The 22,888-nt window shown below is 42.6% G+C and overlaps 1 protein-coding gene across 6 annotated transcripts in view; it reads left to right on the top strand.

Moving 5' to 3' along the window:
• myo9aa (myosin IXAa) overlaps window positions 1-22,888 on the top strand; it is a 101,272-nt gene that overhangs the window by 67,519 nt on the left and 10,865 nt on the right. For 4 of the 6 annotated variants that reach the window (XM_034581600.1, XM_034581599.1, XM_034581602.1 and 1 more), the window contains 16 exons: window positions 2,554-2,675; window positions 3,624-3,765; window positions 4,375-4,570; window positions 5,790-5,909; window positions 7,695-7,770; window positions 11,269-11,409; window positions 11,814-11,853; window positions 11,941-12,063; window positions 13,797-13,877; window positions 14,112-14,222; window positions 16,830-16,952; window positions 17,716-17,865; window positions 18,304-18,617; window positions 19,018-20,754; window positions 21,505-21,604; window positions 21,820-22,035. In XM_034581600.1, coding sequence (XP_034437491.1) covers window positions 2,554-2,675; window positions 3,624-3,765; window positions 4,375-4,570; window positions 5,790-5,909; window positions 7,695-7,770; window positions 11,269-11,409; window positions 11,814-11,853; window positions 11,941-12,063; window positions 13,797-13,877; window positions 14,112-14,222; window positions 16,830-16,952; window positions 17,716-17,865; window positions 18,304-18,617; window positions 19,018-20,754; window positions 21,505-21,604; window positions 21,820-22,035 — 3,792 coding nt within the window. The remainder of the gene's footprint in view (window positions 1-2,553; window positions 2,676-3,623; window positions 3,766-4,374; window positions 4,571-5,789; window positions 5,910-7,694; window positions 7,771-11,268; window positions 11,410-11,813; window positions 11,854-11,940; window positions 12,064-13,796; window positions 13,878-14,111; window positions 14,223-16,829; window positions 16,953-17,715; window positions 17,866-18,303; window positions 18,618-19,017; window positions 20,755-21,504; window positions 21,605-21,819; window positions 22,036-22,888) is intronic. The other 2 variants (XM_034581605.1, XM_034581603.1) reach the window with 2 other exon arrangements.

Genomic DNA, 22,888 nt, shown 5'->3' with positions numbered 1-22,888 from the left:
ATATAACGATAAAAAACATCTGTTGATTACAAAACCTAAGATGTTGAAACATTTTTGCGACAAAGCTAATCATAACACCCACAAACATGTTGATGTGATTCTTTATCATTATGAATATAAAGTTTGATTTGTGCATTGTCATACATATATATTTGTTTATTTGAAACCATATTGGAAATTTGAGAAGATCATGATTCATAACTTCAATGAGGGTTGTCTCTCTATTCGAGCTTTGTCCTGTTTGTGGCGAGTAGAGGCCAAAACATTATCTTCAGTATCTTGATGTAGTTCACGCTGGATGTTAAGGTGGGTTCAGGATCACCATCGTGTAATATCCTTCTTCTTTCCTTTTTTCCCACTGACTCTGAGACTCCCAGTATTTGTTGATACTTATTAGAATACCACAGCACTTCCTGTGCTACTGCTTGTTGCTCTAACCCCGGTCACATTAGATCCAGCCTCCAACCAAACACTTAGCTCGGTGCTCTCGCTCCCTCTTTGAATGCAGCCTCTGTGTTGTAAGTATTTATGTTTAATACTGAAAGTAATATAGTTGTGAGGAGACACAAATCTTTTTTGTATTTCGGGACATTAGATAAGATAGTTCCTGGAGGACGTATTCACTCCATAGTGTCCTTCTTGTTTATTTTGACAGTACCTCATGTCCGGCACTAGCTGGTGTACAGGTTCATGGTTGTGACTGCGTGACCTTTGCTGTGAGTTTTGTTAGTTGTGCAAAGATGCAGCCGCATGTAGACGCTGGTTCACAATACATTGATCTGTGCGACACCCACGTGAGCCGAGCTGTGGAGTTATCAGTGATTATTCTATTGATTTCTGTTGTTTCCATGGATCAAACAGCCTCAACCCTTCTTTAAACTGCGTTTTTCTTTCATCAGACATCACAGAAAAAGTCAGAGGAAAGCGGAGAGCTCAGGAATTCATCCCGGGCCTCGGTTCAGTTTAGCTTTAGTCGTGTGTGGAAAAGTCGATGTACAGCACTCAGGCATCCTAAAAGCTTTCTGACCGAGAGCTGACGTGCTTCATATTTCTGCTGAGGCCAGCTTCACACCCTCGTCTACAGTTACATACAGTTTGTTTCCACTCACCAGCGAGTCACTTTGTTGTGATGGCAGAAAGACGCAGGGAAGCAGCAGCCGTGGGAATTGGTTATTACTGATGATGATAATGATTATTAATAAAACACCAATTTAAGTGTCTTCAGAGGAGCTGATGCTGCAGAGTTTGGAGATATGTGATGGTTTGTTTCCTTTTTCTTTTCACTCGACTCAGAGTCAGAGTGAGTCACTGCAGTTAGAGGAAGATGATTTAAAGGCAGGAGGTGGATTCCGTGTCCCGTGTAATCTAATGAAATCCAGTACAACACCCCCACAAACCACAGCACAGTGATTACTGCACTGACTCACCTGACTCACAAATTCAATATTGTAGCTTCACAAACGTTTATTCCAGGGTTGTTGTTCTGGATTATATTGCACAGGTGTTCCATTCTGTCTCTCTGTGTGTGTGTGTGTGTGTGTGTGTGTGTGTGTGTGTGTGTGTGTGTGTGTGTGTGTGTGTGTGTGTGTGTGTGTGTGTGTGTGTGTGTGTGTGTGTGTGTGTGTGTGTGTGTGTGTGTGTGTGTGTGAACACATGTGACGGCCTGTCTTCAGTCAGCGTCTCTGCTGAACACAACGATCGTGCTCTTAGATGTCGAAAGGATTGAAAAGACAGATGTGTTGTAACTTTTATTAGTTTATTATTACACTGATTGAAATTTGCACGGTACGGGGGTGAAAACATAACCTCCATGGTGAGGTTAAAAAAAAGAATGACTTCTCTCACACTGTTGGAACCTAAAATGAAATTTTAATGACATTTTTCTGTAAAAACAGCCGGAAGCAGGAAATTTGCTCAATTAAATTGCAGCGGGCTCATATCAGAATCCTTCAGTTTTTTTCCAAACACTGAAGAAGAGGATCATCTTTCCCTTTTATTCTTCATCTGTGAAGCAGCAGTAATTAACTTGATTCTCTTCAGCCCTCTGACTTCAGGGGAACAAGAGATGAGACCAAAGGAGAGAGAGAGATTCCTGTGATTCTTTATTAAACCTCCTCTGGATTAAGGTCTTTATTGGTTAAATTTCTTTCCCAGGAACAACAGGAAAATAACATATAGAGGTAGAGAACGGTGGTAAATGATCGGAATGCTTCTCTCATTATTAAACCAGCCTGCAAACAACACAGCTACTTTTACTGGGACGTTTTAAAACCACACAGGTCTGCATTCCTGTGTTTGACGTTTCTTTGATTATTGATATATTTAAAGGTGATTTGATGGAGTTTTACGAAACTTTAAATCAAGTTTTGCTGTTTCCCAAGTGTTTAAAAGTACAACGTGGATGCGGTTGTGATGAATGTGATGTTTGATATTGTCTGTATACAGTAAGAGTTGCTGACATGTTCACTGACCCATGAGAAATGCAGCGAAGAGGTTATTACATCAGATTACAGAGCTATAGATCAACACTGTCCATGTTCTGTTGTCCCGCAGGAGGAGTACAGGGCCGAGGGCATCAGCTGGCGAAACATCGACTACATTGACAACACGGGCTGCATCAGCCTGATCAGCAAGAAGCCCACAGCTCTGTTCCACCTCCTGGACGAAGAGTGCAAGTGAGTCTGATGCAGTCTGGTCCACGTCTTCATTTCCTCGATAATTCATCTCATATTCCTTTGGGATAAACATTGACTTCTTCTGGCAGCTTGAAGCTAAAGCACAACTGGCAGGTGTTAAGTCCGTAACTACAGTACGGATGGTTTGATTCCACCTGCGCACCCACCTTTACTCTTCAGAAATACCGTCTCACTTTATACCCCATGTACATCCGCTTATATAATCTCTAAAATGTGATGACCTTACCATCCATAAATTTCCTGAAATGTAAACCCCCTAAATTGCAGAGGCCTTTTCACGATCACGACTGTGCTGCGACTATTTTTACCAAAACCATATTTCCTTCTTTATTTCCCCCTCTTCTCCATTTGGACACCGAATCAAATTCCTCCCACTCGGAAAAGCTGGAGAGCTCTGAATCTTTGGCCGCGTTGTTTTCATAGCTCAGATTTCACCCTGCTCCAAAGCCCCTGGTGTCCCGCTCTTCCTGTAAGCTGTTGATTTTCTGCAGAATTGCTATTAAAGGACAGGGGGAGAAATCTGATCCCAGATCGGCTTAGAATGATCATTCTGGACCTGTGGTGTCAGAGGATGAAAATGTCAGAACGACTCACGGAGCAGATCCTTTTTTGACTTGCCACGTTTCCACGTCGGCGCTGTTGTAGTTACGGTTGTTGAGACTGGATCAGAGACGAGTGGAAAAAAGAAATGTCTTCACTTCATTATGTTTCATTCGGGTTTAACGGCTCAGGAATGTGTCAAACGTTTTCAGTGTGATTTACGCAGCAGTCTTCATGACGTAGTCGACAACCTTAAACAAGTGCATCAACACAGGGATCTGCTGGCCGAGCTCCTCACCCTCGTGTGTTTTCATTTTAAAAACAGATGTAAAAAAAAAAAAGCGCTTTGTTCTTCAAATCAAACTTTTCTGTTGACTTTTATTTCAGTTTCCCTCAAGCCACCAACCAGACTCTGTTGGATAAGTTCAAGAGGCAGCATGAGGGCAACAGCTACATCGAGTTCCCCGCCGTCATGGAGTCCGCCTTCATCATACGACACTACGCTGGCAAGGTCAAGTACGGTGTCAAGGTCAGTGTGATCCTCACGTCCACGGGTGGTCATTGATTAGAAAGAAAGAGAGGAGAAGGTGCAGCCATAGACTGTTTTTGAAAATGGACAAAGAGGGCGGGTCTGGAAAGTGAAGCCAATATAAAAGTGCCTGAAACCTGTATTCTCTCAAACAACCAGCAGAGGGCGACTCCACTGGTTGTGAAAATAAGTCGGCTTCGATGTAAATGACACTACTTCCTCCTTGACTTGTAAAGTCAGAAACATTTTCCTAACGAGTTTATGATATCTATCTGTAGTCTCTTTCAATTAGTAAAATAGATGATAAATATATTGAGGCATGGATTCGGATTGACAGGTAGCACCGTCCAATGAGTGCAGGTGGCAGGTGTAGGAGGGTGTTCAGCTCTCAGTCAGGCTCCACCCACTTCTCCTCCAAATATAGTTACTTCTGTTTTCAAATAACCAAGATGGCTGCAAAACGGCAGCTCACAAACCAATGGCTGACGTCACAGTGGTTTGAAACATGGGTCCGACCGATCTCAACTTGTTTTCTGGACTCATGTTGAAGGGAGTTTGTTTTATTACAGGCAAATAATAGCATTGAATCCCATTTTATATGTGATGCAGGATTTCAGGGAGAAGAACACAGACCACATGCGCCCGGACATCGTCGCTTTGCTGAAGAGCAGCAAGAACGCCTTCATCTGCGGGCTGATCGGCATCGAACCGTCGGCCACGTTCCGCTGGGCGGTACTGCGAGCGTACTTCCGAGCCCTGGTGGCTTTTAGAGAAGCTGGAAAGAGACACACGCAGAAGAAGCCTGGTGAGTTCCCGCACTGACGGAAACTTACTCACATGTTACAGCTGCAGAAACACAGAGCTCATCTCACCGGAACTTAGAAAGTCGATGAAAACTTATCTGTCAACTACAAATGTCTATTTTTTTGACTTTTCATCATATCAAGACAACTACTGGTGTTTAATTAGAAATTCAGAAAATGGCCCAAAAGAGGCAAAGTTGAATCTGAATTTTTAAATAACCAAACAGCTTGTATTAGAGTTATTTAAACGTACAAAAGGCAATAATAAGATATGTGAACATTTCTGTTGTAGTGTTTTTGATGTGTGGAGTTCATCGGCAGACAAACAGTGTCTAACTCTTCAGAATATAATATGATTATAATTATTTATCTCTGACATTACATCATTTCCTTGATATCCTTCCATGCACAGTGAGATATGCTCACATGTTACCACCGTGTTGTCCGTTCTATTTTGCTTTATCTGCCATATTTAATGTTCCATCAGTCACTAGTAGTTTGTGTTTAGTGCTCGTAGAACCGCTGTGTTTTTACAGTAGCTGTTTACTCTCTCGGCTTTTGGCTTTTATACGAATGCCTTCTTTTCCCCTAGACGTTCCTCTGGCCGTCCTTGATACGCAGTAGATTTTACAGATGTTCCCTCAGAGCTCTGCGTCCTCTTTATCTTTCCCTACAGTTTTACATGCAGATGTTGTTGTGTGAAAATAGACTTTGTTGAAATCTTGCTTTTTCCTTTATCTTTTAGAAATCCTTTAGATATCAGTGTCTCCCAAAGCGAACCTGTTACATGTCTTCAAAGTTTTTTAATAAGCCTTGTCTTTCACTTCTTTTTTTGTAAATAATTGGATAAGTTGTGAAATAAATCCCCTTTAATAACAGCCTCACTTGAGAATAAGAAATTTACAAAGAATCTTTTGAAGACATTGTTTGGAAAAACCTTTGGGGGACAAACGCCTACACACAGAGTCACAATGACAAACATCCTGCTGCCGCCTCCAGCTGCAGTTTTGAATGTCGATCATTTTCTCTCCAGACGTCTTGCACAGGTTATCTCTCCGGTAGACGACTGCATCTCTTGATCTCTTCTTCTTCGCTGTCTAATCTCTCGTTTCTTTCTCTCTTTCTCTCTCTCTCTCTCTCTCCTCTCTTCCCCCCCTTCTGTGTATTTTGTTTTTCTCTCCTCTCTGTTTTTTTTTTTCCTTTTGTTTTTGCTTCTCCAAGGGCATGATGACGCTGCTCCCTGCGCAGTTTTGAAAAGTGTGGATAGTTTTAGCTTTCTGCAGCACCCTGTGCATCAGAGAAGCTTAGAGATCCTGCAGAGATGCAAAGAGGAGAAGCACAGTAAGGCTGCCAATACGAGAATGACTCCCTCCGACTTAAAACCACCACTCGGGGGAAACTGTTGGGATGAGGCTGACCAGCATCAGCAACTTTACTGAAGCCAGAATTGACCAGAATCATTTAAATATCAAAAACATAAAGAGACAAATTTATACTTCATAAGACTCGATGCTTGTTGGTCTCCGCTCCCTCCGGCCTCCTCCTCCCCCCCCCCCTCTTGTTCACCTGCATGCATTTGTTCTTAGTCTTGTCTTGCACGTTGTCAACTAGCATGCTTCATCCATTCTGTCACTAACACTGTGCTAGTAAAAGGCTCCGCAGAGTTTTGCATGCTTGCATTGCTTTACCAGCTAACTTTGGTCTGGGGGAAACAACACAGTAACGCCTCTCAGTGCCCGACACACGCTTCCGTGTCCACTCCTGTCTTTTTGGGCGGTGGTGGGTATAATTGCTTGTCCACCTCGGCATACTTCTAAAAATCGTCCACCTTCTCCTGTCACTAACACCACACAGGCTGGTGGTGGTGAGAGAAGACTGAGGGAAGGGTATGATGAGATGTGTATTATCACTAACGTGTTCACAGGCAGCTCTTTATGTGGTGCAGGACAAACATTTCATCACACTCTCATGTGTTTGTGTCTTTTTGTTGTGTGCCACCCTGCAGCTCCAGGTGAGAGTGACAATGTTGAACAAAGTGATGAAACTCCCTTTAAAGTCCAACTCCAGTAGCTTGTTACTCCCCGTAAACTCTCCTTTGTTCCTTAAAATTACATTTCCAAAAGATTTCATGTCCTTCAAATCGCTTGGATGTAACTTTTCAATTTCCTTCCTCATTTTGTGACGAGATCTATGAATAGCTAGGAATCTATAATCAATGAATGATTGATCGTTCCTCATTAAATCATAATATGCTTTATCTCAAGGCACCTTTACTTAGAAGGCCAAACCTTAAAAATTATAGAGAAACAGTCAGTGGTGAAGGAAGTAGTCAAACATTTTTCTTGAGTAAAAGTACAAATAAATGGACATAAATGTACTCAAGTAAAAGTACCACAGTAACGAGTATTGTTCTTATTGTGATTACCCTCAATTACGCTCTGATTGGATAATTGGACCAATTCCCCTCTCGTTATTGATTACTTTAAAAAATATAGTTTTTAAATTATGTGAACATGTAACAATACTTTATAAAAGTGTAGTAGAGTAGAAAGTATGGATATTTGCTAATATATGTATTGTAGTAAAAGTGATGCACTTAAGTACATTTGTCATGTATATGTACTTACCTTAAATAGTAACGACGTAATTGTACTTATTACTAAAGCCTACTTATACATGACAGGGCTTTTTGGGGTTTTTTAGCATTTGTATAATCAATATTTTAAGCAAAACTACAGTTCAGACTAAACCAAATAACTCTTAAGTATCATCTTCCATATTTTGACACTAACAAGAACACCTCACTATTAACCTCAGAGATCTTTGTTTCATCTGCAGTAGCTTATATCTCCAATAAAAAGGCACATAACACTCACTGCAGTAACACTGGAGTGTCACAGGTGTGTGTTTCGCTTGATAAGGGTTTGAGGGATTTGATTCTTTATGTCTCTCTCTGTGTGTGTGTGTGTGTGTGTGTGTGTGTGTGTGTGTGTGTGTGTGTGTGTGTGTGTGTGTGTGTGTGTGTGTGTGTGTGTGTGTGTGTGTGTGTGTGTGTGTGTGTGTGTGTGTGTGTGTGTGTGATTATGTGTCCTTTCACATGATGCTAAAATGTCTGTTTATGATCAGGTGTGACCAGGAAGACTCCACGTTCTCCACTGTCAGACCTCCAGGGAAGCAACGCCATCAATGACAAGTCACCACGGTGAGTCTGTGGCGAGCAGCGTGTTTCTAACTTGAGTGTCAAAGTGTCCGATCGCTTCACAGAGCGAGCTGGGAGAGTCTCTGCTGTGTGAAGAAATAAATTCCTGCTCTCTTCATTACTGTTTATGTGGAGTTCAATGCCAGGTTATCGGATTCATCAAATAGCTCAGATATGCAGGGCCGGACCCACATGAGCTCACATGTGTCGGCACTCCCGACAGAGTAATGCAGTCAAACACCACAACATCAAACACAAGCTGCCTGCTATTCAAACAATGATTGTTATGCGATTCAGTGAGGTACGATTTGCAGGTGTTTTATAATTATTAGATTGAATTATCAATCCTTAAATTCTGCACCAAATCCGTCACATTTGTTTGAGCATTGGTCTAAAACTATGGAAGAAACATGTAAACTGTTGATTTCCGACTAAATCCACATTATCCCAGCTACATATTGAAGGTAGTTACAGGTTCGTAGGTCTATTTGTTGATGAGCAGTGGCTGAGAAAAGAAACCACATTCAAATCTGCAGGATCCACACCCATAGATATCAGTCCCGTAAATACGCCTGATCTCTATCATGTGGATCTGCCCTTTGTCGGGATCCACGCTGAAATTGAATGAGTCCTTTCTTGGCCTGTGTCCTTCCACCATCCTCATGAGAACAAACAGACAAACAGACAGGGATGAAAACATGACCTCCTTGGCAGAGATAATACGAAAGGTCAACCTTACTTGCATATTCATCTCCAATAGCGTTTGTTCATGTGTTCTTTTCATGTTGTTGTTAGTTCAATTTAATTCATGCAGCAACAACAAAAAGAAGATATTGATTCAAACAGTACTGGGTAGAATAAACATCTTGTAAACCTGTTGTTTGTTATTTTAGGCATTTTGTGTTTTTTATTTATTAAGAGAGAGAGAGAGAGGGGGAGAGAGAGAGAGAGAGGGAGAGGGAGAGGGAGAGAGAGAGATGGTGAATGACCTGCAACAAAGCTCTCCTGACAGATTCTAACCGGGGATGTTATTGTTTATTCCTTGAACCCGTAGTTTTTAATCTTACATGCGTACAACAATCAGATCTGGAAATGGTCTTCATCAACAACCCTCTTAATACCTTCCTGTCACACACTGATGTGTTGAACCTCTGGGCCCTGAGACCAACGTTGCATGCCTTTTTAAAAAAGGAAAACGGTGATGACTGTTCTCTGACCCCGGGTGTTGCTCCCGCACCACCCCACTGAGACCCCGCTCCACCACCTCCTCTAATTAGCCGCGGACCAGGAGATTAGCAGCCCACGACCACGACTGGTAGCACAGGACAACTCGTACAAGCCGGCTTTTGTTACACAAGAGCCCGGTCTGGGGCTGTTAAAATCCCCTCTTAATGTGATTTGCAACCTCTGCCCTCCCGCTCTGTCTCTCTCTCTCTCTCTCACTCGCACACACTCATGCACGCATCCTCCACACACTATGGGAGCACTAAAGCCCGAGCAGCTGCTTCCTCTGTGATGCAAAGGCAGAGCTATGCATCGGAGAGGAGTGCCCGGGGAGCGATAAATATGCAGTCCCTGCAGGGTGCGTGTCAGCTGGACGGAGCGGCGGACAGTGCAGTGCTTTATGGGAAACACTCACTACACAAGGCATATTGTGCGATCACCGCTAATTGAGATCGATGATCGACTGGGGAGAAATTCTGCCTTTATATGGTCCCACAGATGCAAACAGAAGATTCCTGCTTATTCTATCTTTACAAATTGTGACACATAAATTATTTTCTGTTTATTCGTGCACAAAAAGCCCTGAACTACTCCAAAGTCTTGTACAACAATAGAGTATAAACGCAAGAAATATTGGAGCTACGTGGATCTTCTGCTATAATTTGTTGTGTTGTAATTTAAACCAGACAGGTTTTATTTAATCATATGTGCACTGCTCCTCTGGGGCTGAGGAAACGTCCCCCAGCTCGTGACAGTGGAGCAGTGACTGGTGGAGAAGCTTCGTCCAAAGAGAGAGAGGAAACGTATTAAACCACCTGCGTCCACACTGATTTCAAATCCAACACGCTCTTATGAGATTTAACCAAAAAATAAAATCATGACAAGATAAACATCTTTTATTTCAATATTTATTACTTCAAAATTGGAATTAGCTTCACTGGTCAAGTACGTTTTGGCAAACAAGGAATTTAATTATAATAAATAAGCCAAGAACAACAAAGTACAAACCAGGCTGATTTCATAGGTTTTTGTACATATATACAGTTATAGAGCAAATGTACTTTTTGGCACTTTTAAATGCCGAAAGTACACAAAGAGCACAGAGATGCATGTGGTTGATTTTAAATGCCAACACTGAAGTTGGCAAACATCTATTTATTTATCCATCAAGCTGATCTGTAAAACCACAGTTATGTATTTCAGCAGTGGAAAAAAATTTTCAAGCCAAACAGCTCAATCAAAACTACTGTATCTGAAATCAACCTTCTCCCCTGTGGCCTTGTATTTTTATTCATTTCCATTAAAAACACTCGCTCGTCTCCCAGCTTGTTTTCCTCTGGAATGATTGAAACCGCTGCTAATAACACAGGATGAGGCACATGACACATCTGAGCTCTGCTGTCCGTGTGTCATGTGCTGAGGTTTGTAATTCATCTTGTAAATCTATATATGATAATAAAAATACTTGTAAAGCTCTGAATAATAACTTACCTCTGCCGCAGCTGTTCTCTGATTCTCTACAATAATGTTGGAAAGTGTTTTTTTACTTTACGTTTTACTCGTTGCTCCTCTGGGCTGAGAGGGTTCAGGTTGGTTAATGGTTTTCACCGTGACCTGACCGCTGGTGTTTTTCTTTTAGTTCTGGGCAGGTGGTTTGGTTTCACCTTGAGGCCGGAGGTTTAAACCCTCTGAGGCTTCAGTGAACTGTGTCTGATTCTCTCCTATGGAAGAAAACACAGGGACTACTGCCCCTGCTGGTGACATAGAAACATGCCCTCTACAAAGATGAAATGCACAGTGCTGTTTGATGGAATTAAAAGATATTTATGGACCGTGGAGGTGTTTTAAAGTGTTTAATGTCTGAGACACACGCTGATTAAACCAGACTTTAAGTTCACTGACTCGTGCAAACCCAGCAGATCTTGGTAATTTCTCTTATTTCTGTGAAAAAGGTTAATGATCTATAAGTAAAGGTAAAGGCACAACCTCTCTTAAGCTGTGGCTCAGTCATGATTCATACCTCAGTGGAGGAATGAATCAAAATATTAGGGAAAGACCAAACTGTCGCATGTGATTCAACTATTTATTATTTACTTATTTTAATTTACAAAGAAAAAGAGAATAAATGGATTTTGAAATTGAATCATAAAGAAGAGATTATTCCTTTATTGCTTTTTACTTTCCTCTACTTCCTCCTAGTAGACTCACATAATGTATAAAGTTTTGATTTATTTTGAAATCACTTTTAATGGTCTGTGTGTGTGTTTTGTCTTGAAGGGGTTCCCCGGGCCTCGGCTGGAATGGACGCGTGGGTCGAAACAGCCGCTTATCGTCCAGCAGCTCCATCACAGACGAGGACGGCATCTTCGTCAACTCGGCCAGCAGCAAACTTCTGGAGAGAGCACACGACATCCTCATGTCAGTAACAGTTCTGCCCTCCTAGTAGTATTTTTTTAAATTTAGACACTATTTGATTTGTTTTTTCTGGTGCTTCCTTTCCGATTATTTCCGCATCATTGTATTCCACAGTTTTTTGGTTATTTGCTCAGTGTGGCCTTCGTGGCCTTGAGACATTTTTAAAACTGAAAGACCTGAGTTCAATCTCGGTGTCAGTGAACATCTGTCCAGCTGCTCCAGAGATCACTGCATACCGACCTGCTCCGAGGTGCTGACTCTGACCTCTGACCTCCCCACTAAGCGGAGAGAGAATTTGCCCACAGGGATGAATAAAGTTCAGCTTTATTGACAGATTCTGCTGCTTGTTGCTCAAAACAGACGAGACTCCATGAATGATTTGTGTCTTTTTTTTTTTTTTCAAACAGGAGAAACAAAAACTACAAATCAAAGCCGGTTCTCCCGAAGGTACAGCACAGGATTTATTTATATTTTATTGACTTATAAACTAACTTCATTTATAAACTGATTAACTTATGAACTTCACATCTGCAGCACTTACTGAATGTCAAGTCTCTGAAGTACCTCAGCAAGCTGACGCTTCACGACCGCATCACCAAGTCTCTGCTTCACCTCCACAAGAAGAAGAAGCCACCAAGTATCAGCGCACAGTTCCAGGTCAGAACACACACACACACACACACACACACACACATGCACACGCACACGGCAAGCTGCAACAATACCAGTCATCCTGAGCTGGAGCGATGAATCCCCGTCCAGCTGTGAATGTGATAAAATCAAGGTGTGTCCTTCACTGTCCACTGTCTAATCTGATCCATGTATTTCTCCTAAATGTGTGTGAAGTCTATTACGTAGTTCCCACCCACACACACACACACACACACACACACACCCAAAGGTCTTAACTTTATGACATCATGTCTGGAAATTTGAGGAAATAAAATTAATAAGCGTCTCCCTCTGAGGATTTTGGTGAGAAACTGGTGCTTTGCCTCATCTCAGTTACAGACGCACCCTCCTGAATGTCCTCACTCATGTTGAGATGAGATCATACAAATTACAGCAAACTGAACCGATTTGTATATATTCACTTTTTTATAAGTGCAATATCTTTTCTGTGTAGTAACTAAGAGATAACCACTGTTCTATATTCTATAAAATGTTCTCAAGTTAAAGTAAAATACCAAATTAACTTTTCTACTCATTAATGCTTTTAAATAAACTTAAAATATAAAAGTGTATATACCCTAATGGATCAGACAGCTACATCATTAACTATATATTCTATATACTATATTCAGTTTAATACAAGAATATGATTTCCTATTAATAAATAAAGCTGCAGATGATGCTTCATGGAACAGTTTTATTGTCATATATTATTTGAAAGGGTTTTGTTCTTATTGTGATCACACTTCCCTTTCTGATTCATTTAAATAAATGTAAAAACAACTAAAAAACAAAAGCAGCATAAAATGTAGTACTGAAGAAAGTAAACTAAAAATGTAAAAAATAACCTAAAAATAAATCCACTTTAGTTTAGGACAAATACATGAAAAATGTACTGTAACAAATAAAAGGTACTTGGTTACATCCGCTCAATTCTTGAGGTCAGATAAAAGCTCACAGGCAGCTGTCATATACGACAGAAGAATTTTCAGCGACCACTGCTCTTTCTATTTCCTTTCCTTCCTTTTCTTTTCCTTACCTAACTTTTCATTTTCCCTTTCCTTCCTTTTCCTTTTCCTTTTCCTTACCTTACCTTAACTTACCTTAACTAACCTTTTCCTTTCCCCTACCTTCCCTTTCCTTTTTTCTTCTACTTTCGTTCCTTGCGGTTCCTTCCCTTCCTTCCCTTCCTTCCCTTCCTTTTCCTCCCCCCCCTCCATTTCTTTTCTTTCCCTCCTGGTCTGGTTTGTGGTGAAAGTGTGCGTTGTGCTGTGGCTGGTGGAGACGAGCGCTGAGGCCCCTCTGGCGGAGCGGCCCCTGGCCCCAGTGTGTGGATGACTTCACTTCCCACATCCTGTGCTGCGCTGATTGCTTTAATCTTCCATCGAGGGGGGGGAAGACTGAATTCCTCCTGCCACTGAATTATCACACACACATGCTGACCCACATGTGCACATGTTTACACACACAGACACAATAACTGGGCATGGAAAAAGCTACACACATTCTTTTTTCCTACAGACCCACATGCTTACGCAGACATATTGTCGGTGTTTATGGTCCCAGACTGTGACTTTGATCTCGAGAGTTTTACTGATGGACCGAAACTCTGACAAAAACCTGTAACACAACGTTGGAGTCAGGTTGCGTTCACTTGTCATTTTTCTAACTTTGTGTTACATTTGTGGTCTTGTTGTTGTTGTCGTCCCGTTCCGCAGGCCTCTCTCAATAAGCTGATGGAGACTCTGGGTCAGTCTGAGCCTTATTTTGTCAAGTGCATCCGTTCCAATGCTGAGAAGGTACCGTGCTCCCGCTCCACACTGCACTCACTCTGTTTAGCTTCAGTTTTCAAAGCATTTTTCATTTCGTTTGAAGTTTGAGCTCTTTTTTTTATTTAAAGCTGTTCATCATTCCCCCCCCCCCCCCCCCCCCCCCTCCCCATCGTCTCTCTGATGCCTGTCGCTCTGCCTCTTTCCCTCCGTCCTGGATTTTCTTTTTCTTTTCCCCCTCTGGCTTTGCTTTGTCTTTCTCAGCTGCCCTTGAGGTTCAACGATAACCTAGTGCTGAGGCAGCTGCGGTACACGGGCATGCTGGAGACTGTGCGCATCCGGCAGTCGGGCTACAACATCAAGTACAGCTTCAAGGTAACGTACACGTTTCTACACCCTGTAGATGCTCCCTGAACGTCCATTCATCCATTACCTGTCACACGGCTTCTCCTTTGAGGGAGCCAATCGCTGCTCAGAGGCGAGGAGGTGCATCCTGGACAGAATCACAGTGTCACAGGAGATTCAGAGACAAACAACCATTCACACTCACACCTACGGTCAATTTAGGGTTTTGAAGTAACTGCAGGTTGTCTCTGGACTGTGGGGCGAGCAGGAGAACCCAAAGAAAACCCACACGAACACCTCTAGACGTCTTAGTCCAAATATTCTCACCTACAAAAGAAAGAGCAAACAAGTGATTAAAAGTAAATAAAAACAAGAATTTGTTCACGTCTTAGTTATCAAATCAGCTAGATTTACTCGAGCGCTGTATTTAAGTACACTTTTCATATTGTTTTATTCTTTAATTGGGTACTTTTCTTCATGCAACTGGAAAGGAAATATTTTACTTTTTACTCCACTACATTTATGTAAAGACTCCAGTTACTACATGGATTTATTTCTTCATTAATTTGATAGAGACAGTGCTCAATAGCTGGATAATTCATCTAAGTGTACAACAAACACTACATCCATTAAAAACAAGAATAATTAGAAATATATTGTAAAAATCAAACGTTTGAGATAAAGACAGATCCTTTTTTTATATATATTTTAATCTGGGTCAAGATTTAAAAACATTTTCATTGGACCGTTCATTCCTGGTAAACACCCACATTTTAAACTTCCACTAGTTTACTACTTTTGGTCAAAGTGTTTCCTCTAAGTCCAGACATGACAAAACGCCTCCAGAGCCCCTGAAGACTTTATAAATCACTGTTCATGTTCTGAGCAGCGAACTGAGTTTATTTGTTTCCTGATATTTAAAACAGACTCACTTCACTCACTGGTTTTGTGAGGAGATGATATTTTCCCAGCAGGCAAACACTCAAAAATCCAAAACTGTGAAAGAAGTTAAACATTTTTCCCTCAGTGAAGTCGTGTCCAGGCCGAAGCGCCGACGCACTGATCGCTCTCACTGCTCACGTCCCAGAACGTAAAACTCTCAGGTTTCCATGTGAAACACGTCACTGATGCTGTTTCACTCTGGATTCAGGGGGAATTACAGCCATCTCAACCACACTGGCTCTCATAAGACCTGATTTCAACCCTGTGAGAACTAGTGTTGGACTAATAAACCAGATCATGTTTAATGTGGATTGGAAGGGGGGAGTTTTACCGGAGGACTGGCACTCACTTCCCTTTCTTAAATTACTTTCCACTCTGCGGTGTCGACTGTTCGTCTTGTGATGGCGAGGTTTCAGGAAAAAAAGATGAAGTCACTGTGGTTTCACTGTGTAAACATGGTGGTGTCTACAGTAGCTGTGAGGACACTTCAGGTTCTGAGATCTTCACTACAAACACTTCTGCTGCCTCAGATGTACAATCAGTGATAATAATGGAACTTAATTAATGATGTGATGAGTGATTTCTGAGATATTTTATCAGCGATGACTCGAACAAGCAAATCCACAGAACTCAATGTTTTCTACTTGAAGTAGAAAATGCAGCAACGAAGTAACGAAGTACATTTATGTTTAATGTGTTAACAATGTTAAAACACAATATTTGTCAGTGATAGTTACTTTGACATAAGGTACATCTTGCTGATAAGTTTTTGTACTCTTAAGTGTAATAGATTTTTACTCCTATGTAATTGTAAAAGTACTTGTAAAAAGTTTAACCACCAATGGGAAATAGATACCATTTAAACTCTTCTGCCTTCTTAAGAAAAACACATGTCACCCCCCTATAATTCCTTTAATTGTACAGTATTATAATTAACTTGTATTTAATTTGCATTTAATTGACCTTGACATAATAAATGACAAACAAACAAACAGGAGCGAAACACCCTCATGGTGGAAGTAAAAATAACTGTAAATAAACTATAAATATATATATTTTATGGGCGTTTTGATGAGCTCACTCAAATAATTTCAGCATCAGACGTCGTCATTCAGCAGAAATTCCTGCAGACGTATTTACGGCTGTGGTCAGAACTAATGAGAAATATTTTGGGCGCAGTATTACTTGGGAGGACTCGGCTGTTCCTCCTCAGAACAGAGCCTCTCCATTGTCCCCGGCTCTCTGAAAACACTCTCCATGCTCGTAATTGTATAAACACAGCATCTGTTTCCCTGTCCACCCCCCACGGCCCAGGGTGCAGAGCGGATTGAAATCAGACAATGGGCCTCAGTTTGAAGAGTGGGAGTTCAGCATATTTATGCCATGATGTTTGATCCCCTGGAAATATGGACAGCGTGGACTTTTACCTGGAACCACATGTGCCCCGACAACATTTTTCTTTCATCATGTGTCTGCTCGATAGATGATACAGGAAACTCAGAACGTCTCAAGAGTTTTAAATTCAGGGCCAGAGTTTGTAGGAACAATAAATCCTGTAGAACTGTAATCACTGATCGCTTCACCTCACAGATTCATTGACATAAAACAGTTAGTTGACACGTCTTCACTAAATCCAGAACAGATCCTACAGACTAATATATTTCTCTTTAACACCTTTCCTTGTTCTCTTGATAGGACTTTGTTCATCACTTCTGCGTGCTGCTCCCAGAGAGCACCAGTGCCACCAGAGAGGGAATCCAGCAGAGTCTGGACCAGCTGGACCTGCAGCCAGAGGGATACCAAGTGGGAAAGACAATGGTATTCACCCTGCAGCCGCTCCTGTCCTCTTAAATCAAATGATTAACAATTACAGCCAAGTGTATCATGACTGATGTGGTTTGTAACTTTATAAAAATAACTATAAATATAAAGAAAGCTGGGAAGCTGAGGAGAACGTCAGAGTTCAATAAGTTAATTAAAGTCACGATGCGTCTTCCAGGGTTTAAAATGAAAAAGTAGAGCAAAACAGTGATTTAGTGATTTTCTTCTACGACGTCATCGTTTAGTGAAATTGGTGAAAAGAAAATGTTTTTGCTCATTAAACTGTTATTACATGTTTCATTTGATTCTGTGTACTGCTGCATGTGGAGGCCAGCAGGAGTCTTGTTAATTATGTTGGGGGGGGTTGAAGTGTCTCAGACTTGGTTGGTTTATTAAACTGTTAAATTACAAACCCTATAAATAGAGTGAGGATGGGAAAGTGTAGCAGAGAACCTCATATCACCTGAACGCATCCTCTCAACAAGAGGATGTAATAAAGTGTCTGCCCCACATTCAGCGAGGGGACGTCTGTGGTATGAATGAGGCTCGATGTTGGGTCAAGGCCTTGGTGATGCTGTCTATATAATTAGAGGATCATACCTGACATTCCTGTGACCGTCACATTTCTGTGGTTTGTGTGTGAGTAACAGTGAGTGGGATTTTTTTTTTAATTGAAAGAATGTGTGTATATCTGCATGTGAGCAGCCGGACGGCCTTGATTAAAAGTGTGTGCTGACTCCGTCGTGCTCCCTCCCCTCAGGTGTTTCTGCGGGAGGCCGAGCGTCAGCGGCTGCAGGCCATTCTCCACAGGGAAGTTCTCCGACTCATCGTCATGCTGCAGCGGCGATTCAGAGCCCGGCTGGAGCGGAGGCAGTTTGTCAGGATGAGGGAAGCAGCGATCTGCATCCAGGTACAGTGCTTTTCATCAATAATGCTGTTATTTCCATTTCCTTCATGTCTGACAATTCTTTTCATGTCATTTAAATCAATTTTTTAATGTTTCTATGTTGGAATATGCTTTTCAATTTAAAATTTTAGTTTTACAAATTTCTGCTGACTTAGTACGGTGCATTGCTAAATGTAAGTTGAAAAGATCAAAAGCTGTCATCGATATCAATTGTTTTACTTTTAGTTTAATTTCCTGAAGTGGAAATTATTATGAAGTCTCTCATAGAGAAAGACTCTAGGCACCACTAACATTTGAAAACAAAAGGTTAAATCACTCAATTAATTTCATCTATTTCAGACCCCTAAAAGAAAATTGAGATTGCCCTAAAAGTGACTCAAAGATGAACTAAAGCTCATAGTATCATTAAAATAACACATGATTATCATCGTCTCCTCACAGAAATGGTGGCGTTTGTACCAGCTCATAGAAGAAGAGGAGGAGGAAGAGTATGACCCTGATGTGCAGGAGGGGGCAGCTCTGTGTCTGCAGAGGCACTGGAGAGGTTTCAGGGAGCGTCAGAGGTTCAGGCGGTGGAGGGACGCTGCTCTGGTGCTGCAGCGGGCCTGGAGGTTGTGGCGCCGCCGGCGCTGCACATCGGCTCTGGTCATTCAGACGGCCTGGCGCTGTCATCGAGCCAGAGAAGCCTACATGCGTCTGTACGAAGCTGTGGTGCAACTACAGGCGCTCTGCAGAGGCCACCTCGCCAGGCAGAGGTAAATCCCACTGTGAAACACATTCTGAGCAGGAGCACCAGTTATTTCTTCTGCTGCGAGAAAACAAAAGCAAACATTTTTATAGGCTCCATGTTCTGAAAATGGCTCATAAGGGTGACTGCATTATTTTTTATCAAGCTGGTAGAAAAGTTTAATCTTTGCACACGGATTCTGGAGCGTATTTGCTCATTGTGCAGTGTGGTAACACAACAGGCTTGGTAAGAGGATGTCATTACGCAAGCAATCCAACCCCAAAGCAGCTCTTTAATCAGCTGAGCTGCTTGGAACAAGAGTTTTTATATCACACTCACTAACTTTGGTTCCTGTCGAAAATGCATCTTGATATTTGGGCTACGAAGCAGTTTGAGATGAGCTAAATCGTGTTTTCCTTTTTAAACAGCTTCAACAAGCTGAGAGAGGAGCGACTGAGGGAGAAGAAGGAGCAGCAGCAGGAGAAGCTGCTTCAGCTGCAGAACGGCCGGGTGAGTCTCTCACCTGAGGAAGAGGAGGAGCCGTCTGAGAGAATCATGGGGATGGACCTCAGCACGTGGCAGGATCGTTCCTACGAGAGACGAGAACAGAGCCTCAGCAGCCACGAGGCCTCGGTCAGGGAGGATGAAGGAGGAAGAGAACACGCTGAGTCAAAAGATCACTCGTCTACGGTGATAACTGAGGCTCCAGTTTCAATCCCCACGTCCACCGTGGTGGTTCGAGAGAGGACGAGAACTTTAGACGAGCCCAGCCAGAAAACCACTCGGGCCAAGAGAGAGAGCCGGCGGATGAGGGAGCTGGAGCAGGCCAAGTTCAGCCTGGAGCTCCTCAAGGTCCGAGCGATCGGCGGCGAAGCCTCGTCCCCGTCGGAGGAACGCCGTTGGTCTCTCGAGCTGGTGCCCCCAGCAACCCCGCCCCTTTGTTCGCCCCAGGGCACCCCCGACAGCCAGAGCTCCAAGGGCAGCTTTGAGCTTCTCAGTATGGACGAGGAGCCACCCAAAGCTGTGGAGGAGGTGACGGACAGTGACGAGCCCTGCTCCCCTCCTCCGTCAGTACCTGAGCCTGATGTGGAGGTCGTTCCAACAAGCCAGCAGCCTGAGGAACCACAGGGAGCAGAGGTTCCTGATGTTACTCAACCAGTCAGCCAGGGACAGAGCAAAATGGATCCAGCAGCCGCCTCTGCACCCACACATCCGCCCAAAATCGAGAACTACCTCCCCACCTTTTACGTCCCTGCTAGTGAGGGCAGCACAGTCATCTCCCGTCGTCCTGCTGAAGAGCCTCGACTGAACACGGAGGCAGCAGCGTCCACAGCCAGCCCTACTGTTACAAAGCCCCTCAGAGAGCGGCAGGGGTCAACGCGTCGCCCGGTGGTTGTGGTCATCAGTATGCAGAAAGAAATGCCACTAAGCGAAGAGCTGAGTGACATTCTCCGTCCCCCTGTGGAGGTTCGAGATTCTGCCGCCCAGACAGGGGAGTTGACGCCGTCACCACAAAAACCAGAACCAGCAACTGTGCCTCAAGGTCCCGTCCCCGCTTCTACCTCTGTCCCCCAGGCCGACCCGGCTGTCATCGAGAAACTGGTGCGACTGAACGAGGAGAAAGAGGAGAGGCAGCGTAACCGGCGGCAACAGAACGAGAAGGAGATGATGGAGCAGATACGACAACAGAAAGAGGTGCTGGAGCGCCAGCGGCTTCACTTCGCTCAGTACGAGAGAGATATGTTTGAGAAACAACGAGAAGAGGCGCTGCACAGGATACAGCTGAGTCGACCCGGCGGGCAAGACGTCGGTGGAACCCAAACCTCCGGCAAGCCCCTTAGACCCAGTTCACTCGCTCCTCATGCCCGAACTCAGTCAGACTCCACTGCCCCAACAGTTCGCTCCCACCCGGCTGTAGACATCAGAAGCAGCGCCCCTTACCCCCAGCTGCCTCCTCCACCTGCATCTGCTCACAGGGGGAAACACACGGAGAGGGCGGCTGAGGGCTGGGCACCAAAACTCAAGCTGGAGTCCAGAGAGGCAGGAGGAGGAGGCAGAGCGAGGACGACTGCCAGGAAATCCCCGAGTCATCAAGCCACAGTGAACGTGAAGGACAAGACGGGCAACATCTTCTTCTCTCCTAAAGACAATGTTACATTTACAAAGTGAGTGATGACTCACTACTATGGTGTTTTTGTTGTCATTTTAAATCCTTGTATGAATAATATCAACGCATCACGATAATCGATAAAAATAGAGAAGAGAAAAAAAACAAGCTAGCCTAAAATAATCAAATCATAATCAAACAAATAAAAATTTTTTACTAATATGGTGAAAAATCAAGTTTCTAAAATCAAAACAAAAATAAAGTATTAATACGAAAATATTCGAAATTCAACTTTGTTAAGTACTAAGTGAACATTTAAAGATTTCCTACTTTGGCGCCCCCCAGTGGTGGTAACATGAAGGCACCACTGCACATTATGGACCTGATTTCATAGGGAGTGGTTCATTTTTCTGAAAACAAAAACATTTTAAAGATGCTATAACCATAAAAACATTCTTCATATAGTAGCTTTAACTGTGTTTTTATAATAATAAGAATGATAATAACAATACACTTTGTATTACACCTTTCAAACCCAGTTACAAGATGCGCCACAAGTTAAAAATGAAAGATTTAACATTACATTATTTTATATAATGATAATAATATCTTTAATTATTTTGCACTTCTCAAAGTAATAAAGTGCTTTAAAAATAAAAGACACAAGTAAGAATACACAAGTATAAAAATGGTCATTGAAAATAGAAATGTTAGAAAAGAAAATTGAATGAGCGTTGGTCTGTGTTGCCACTTGATATCTATATTACTTTCCATCAATGGTTCTTTTGTTTTTATATTTGTTCATCAGGTTTGACAAAGATGCTGTTACCGTAGAAACACCTGTGACCATAACCAGAGAAGGACCCGCCCCCGTCTCCAAGACGCCTAAAGTAACAAAGGCCCGGGATGTAAGTCATCACTTCTTCTTTTCTCCTCTCAGGAAATAAAGCATGTGTTTGCATCTGTGCAGTGAAGTGCTGTTTGTGTTGTGAAGGAATTAATGAACGTTGTCAGAAAAGCTCTCACACAGCTGCTCTGCGTGGAGAACAAAGCTGAGGCTGAAGCTCCTCTGTGGCTTCAGGCACCTTTTAAACCTGCTGTCATCACCTCTGGTAAACTCCAGGTCGGCAGAGTGGGCCAAAAAAAGAAAGCCCGAATGGCGCGGACCCGCTCCGACTTCCTCACCCGCGCCCCCATCGTCTCGCTGGGGGGGGATTCTGACGAGGACGGCTACGACGGCGTCAGCCCCCTCACTCCCCGTCATTTCACCCTGCCCCTCTCCAAACAGGGCTCCGCGGAGGGAGGCGTACGAGAGTCCTGTTTCAGTGACTCGGACATGGTAACAGGCTCCGTCCAGGCCCCTGTGTGGCCCCTCTTCATTCTGACAGCTTCTCTTCTCTTTGACTTTTTCCTTTAAAGCTGCTTCCGCTGAGACAACTTAGATCTGCTTCACAACTCTGACTGAGCTTCAACTCTTTTTTTTCCTGTAATGTAAAAGAAACTGTCGAGAGGGTGGAAGACATTTCAAAGATATTTCAAGACGGGTGATTTAAAGACTTTAAAACACCTGATGAAACTCTGATGTTTCTTTAAAATAAACACAAACCCACGAAAGGAGGATGAATGTAAAGTGATTTTTATGTATGATTCAAATATTCATGTCAGTATTTTAAGACTCAACAAACATGAATCCAAAACTATTGGTTTAAAACCTATTACAAATCCTTATGAGCGGTGAAAGTTAATTTGATTTCATGCATCTTCATCGACGTGGAAGAGTTTTTGAAATGTGTTTCCTCTTGAAATGTCTCTGACGCAGCTTCTTCTCTAACACGGCTTCTCTTTCTCTCGCAGCTGTAGCAGCGTTTTTCTTCCTTCATTTATTCTCTGTGGGTAATTAACATTTTTTGCATGTTATTTGGTTGTAGTCTCTCTCTTATCACATGGCACCTACCAGTGGCCTGACCTGGAGAATCACTGAAACCTGTCGCCATTCACTCTTGACTTTCTTCTTCACTTAAACCTCTTATATTGATTCTCTTCCTGAAAATAGTCTTTTCAATTTGTTTTCATCTTTCTGATTTCTGATTTATGGAAATTTTATTCTAAGAATTTATATTTCAGAATTATTTCCTGTTGTGTGATTTCTTTGTGACTTTATGATTATTATAAGCAGCATTTACACTCTCACT

Source organism: Hippoglossus hippoglossus, chromosome 3, assembly GCF_009819705.1.
Source record: "Hippoglossus hippoglossus isolate fHipHip1 chromosome 3, fHipHip1.pri, whole genome shotgun sequence".
Taxonomy (NCBI): Eukaryota; Metazoa; Chordata; class Actinopteri; order Pleuronectiformes; family Pleuronectidae; genus Hippoglossus; species Hippoglossus hippoglossus.
The sequence above is the reverse complement of the archived record's forward strand: the minus strand, read 5'-3'. Positions and strand labels throughout refer to the sequence as shown.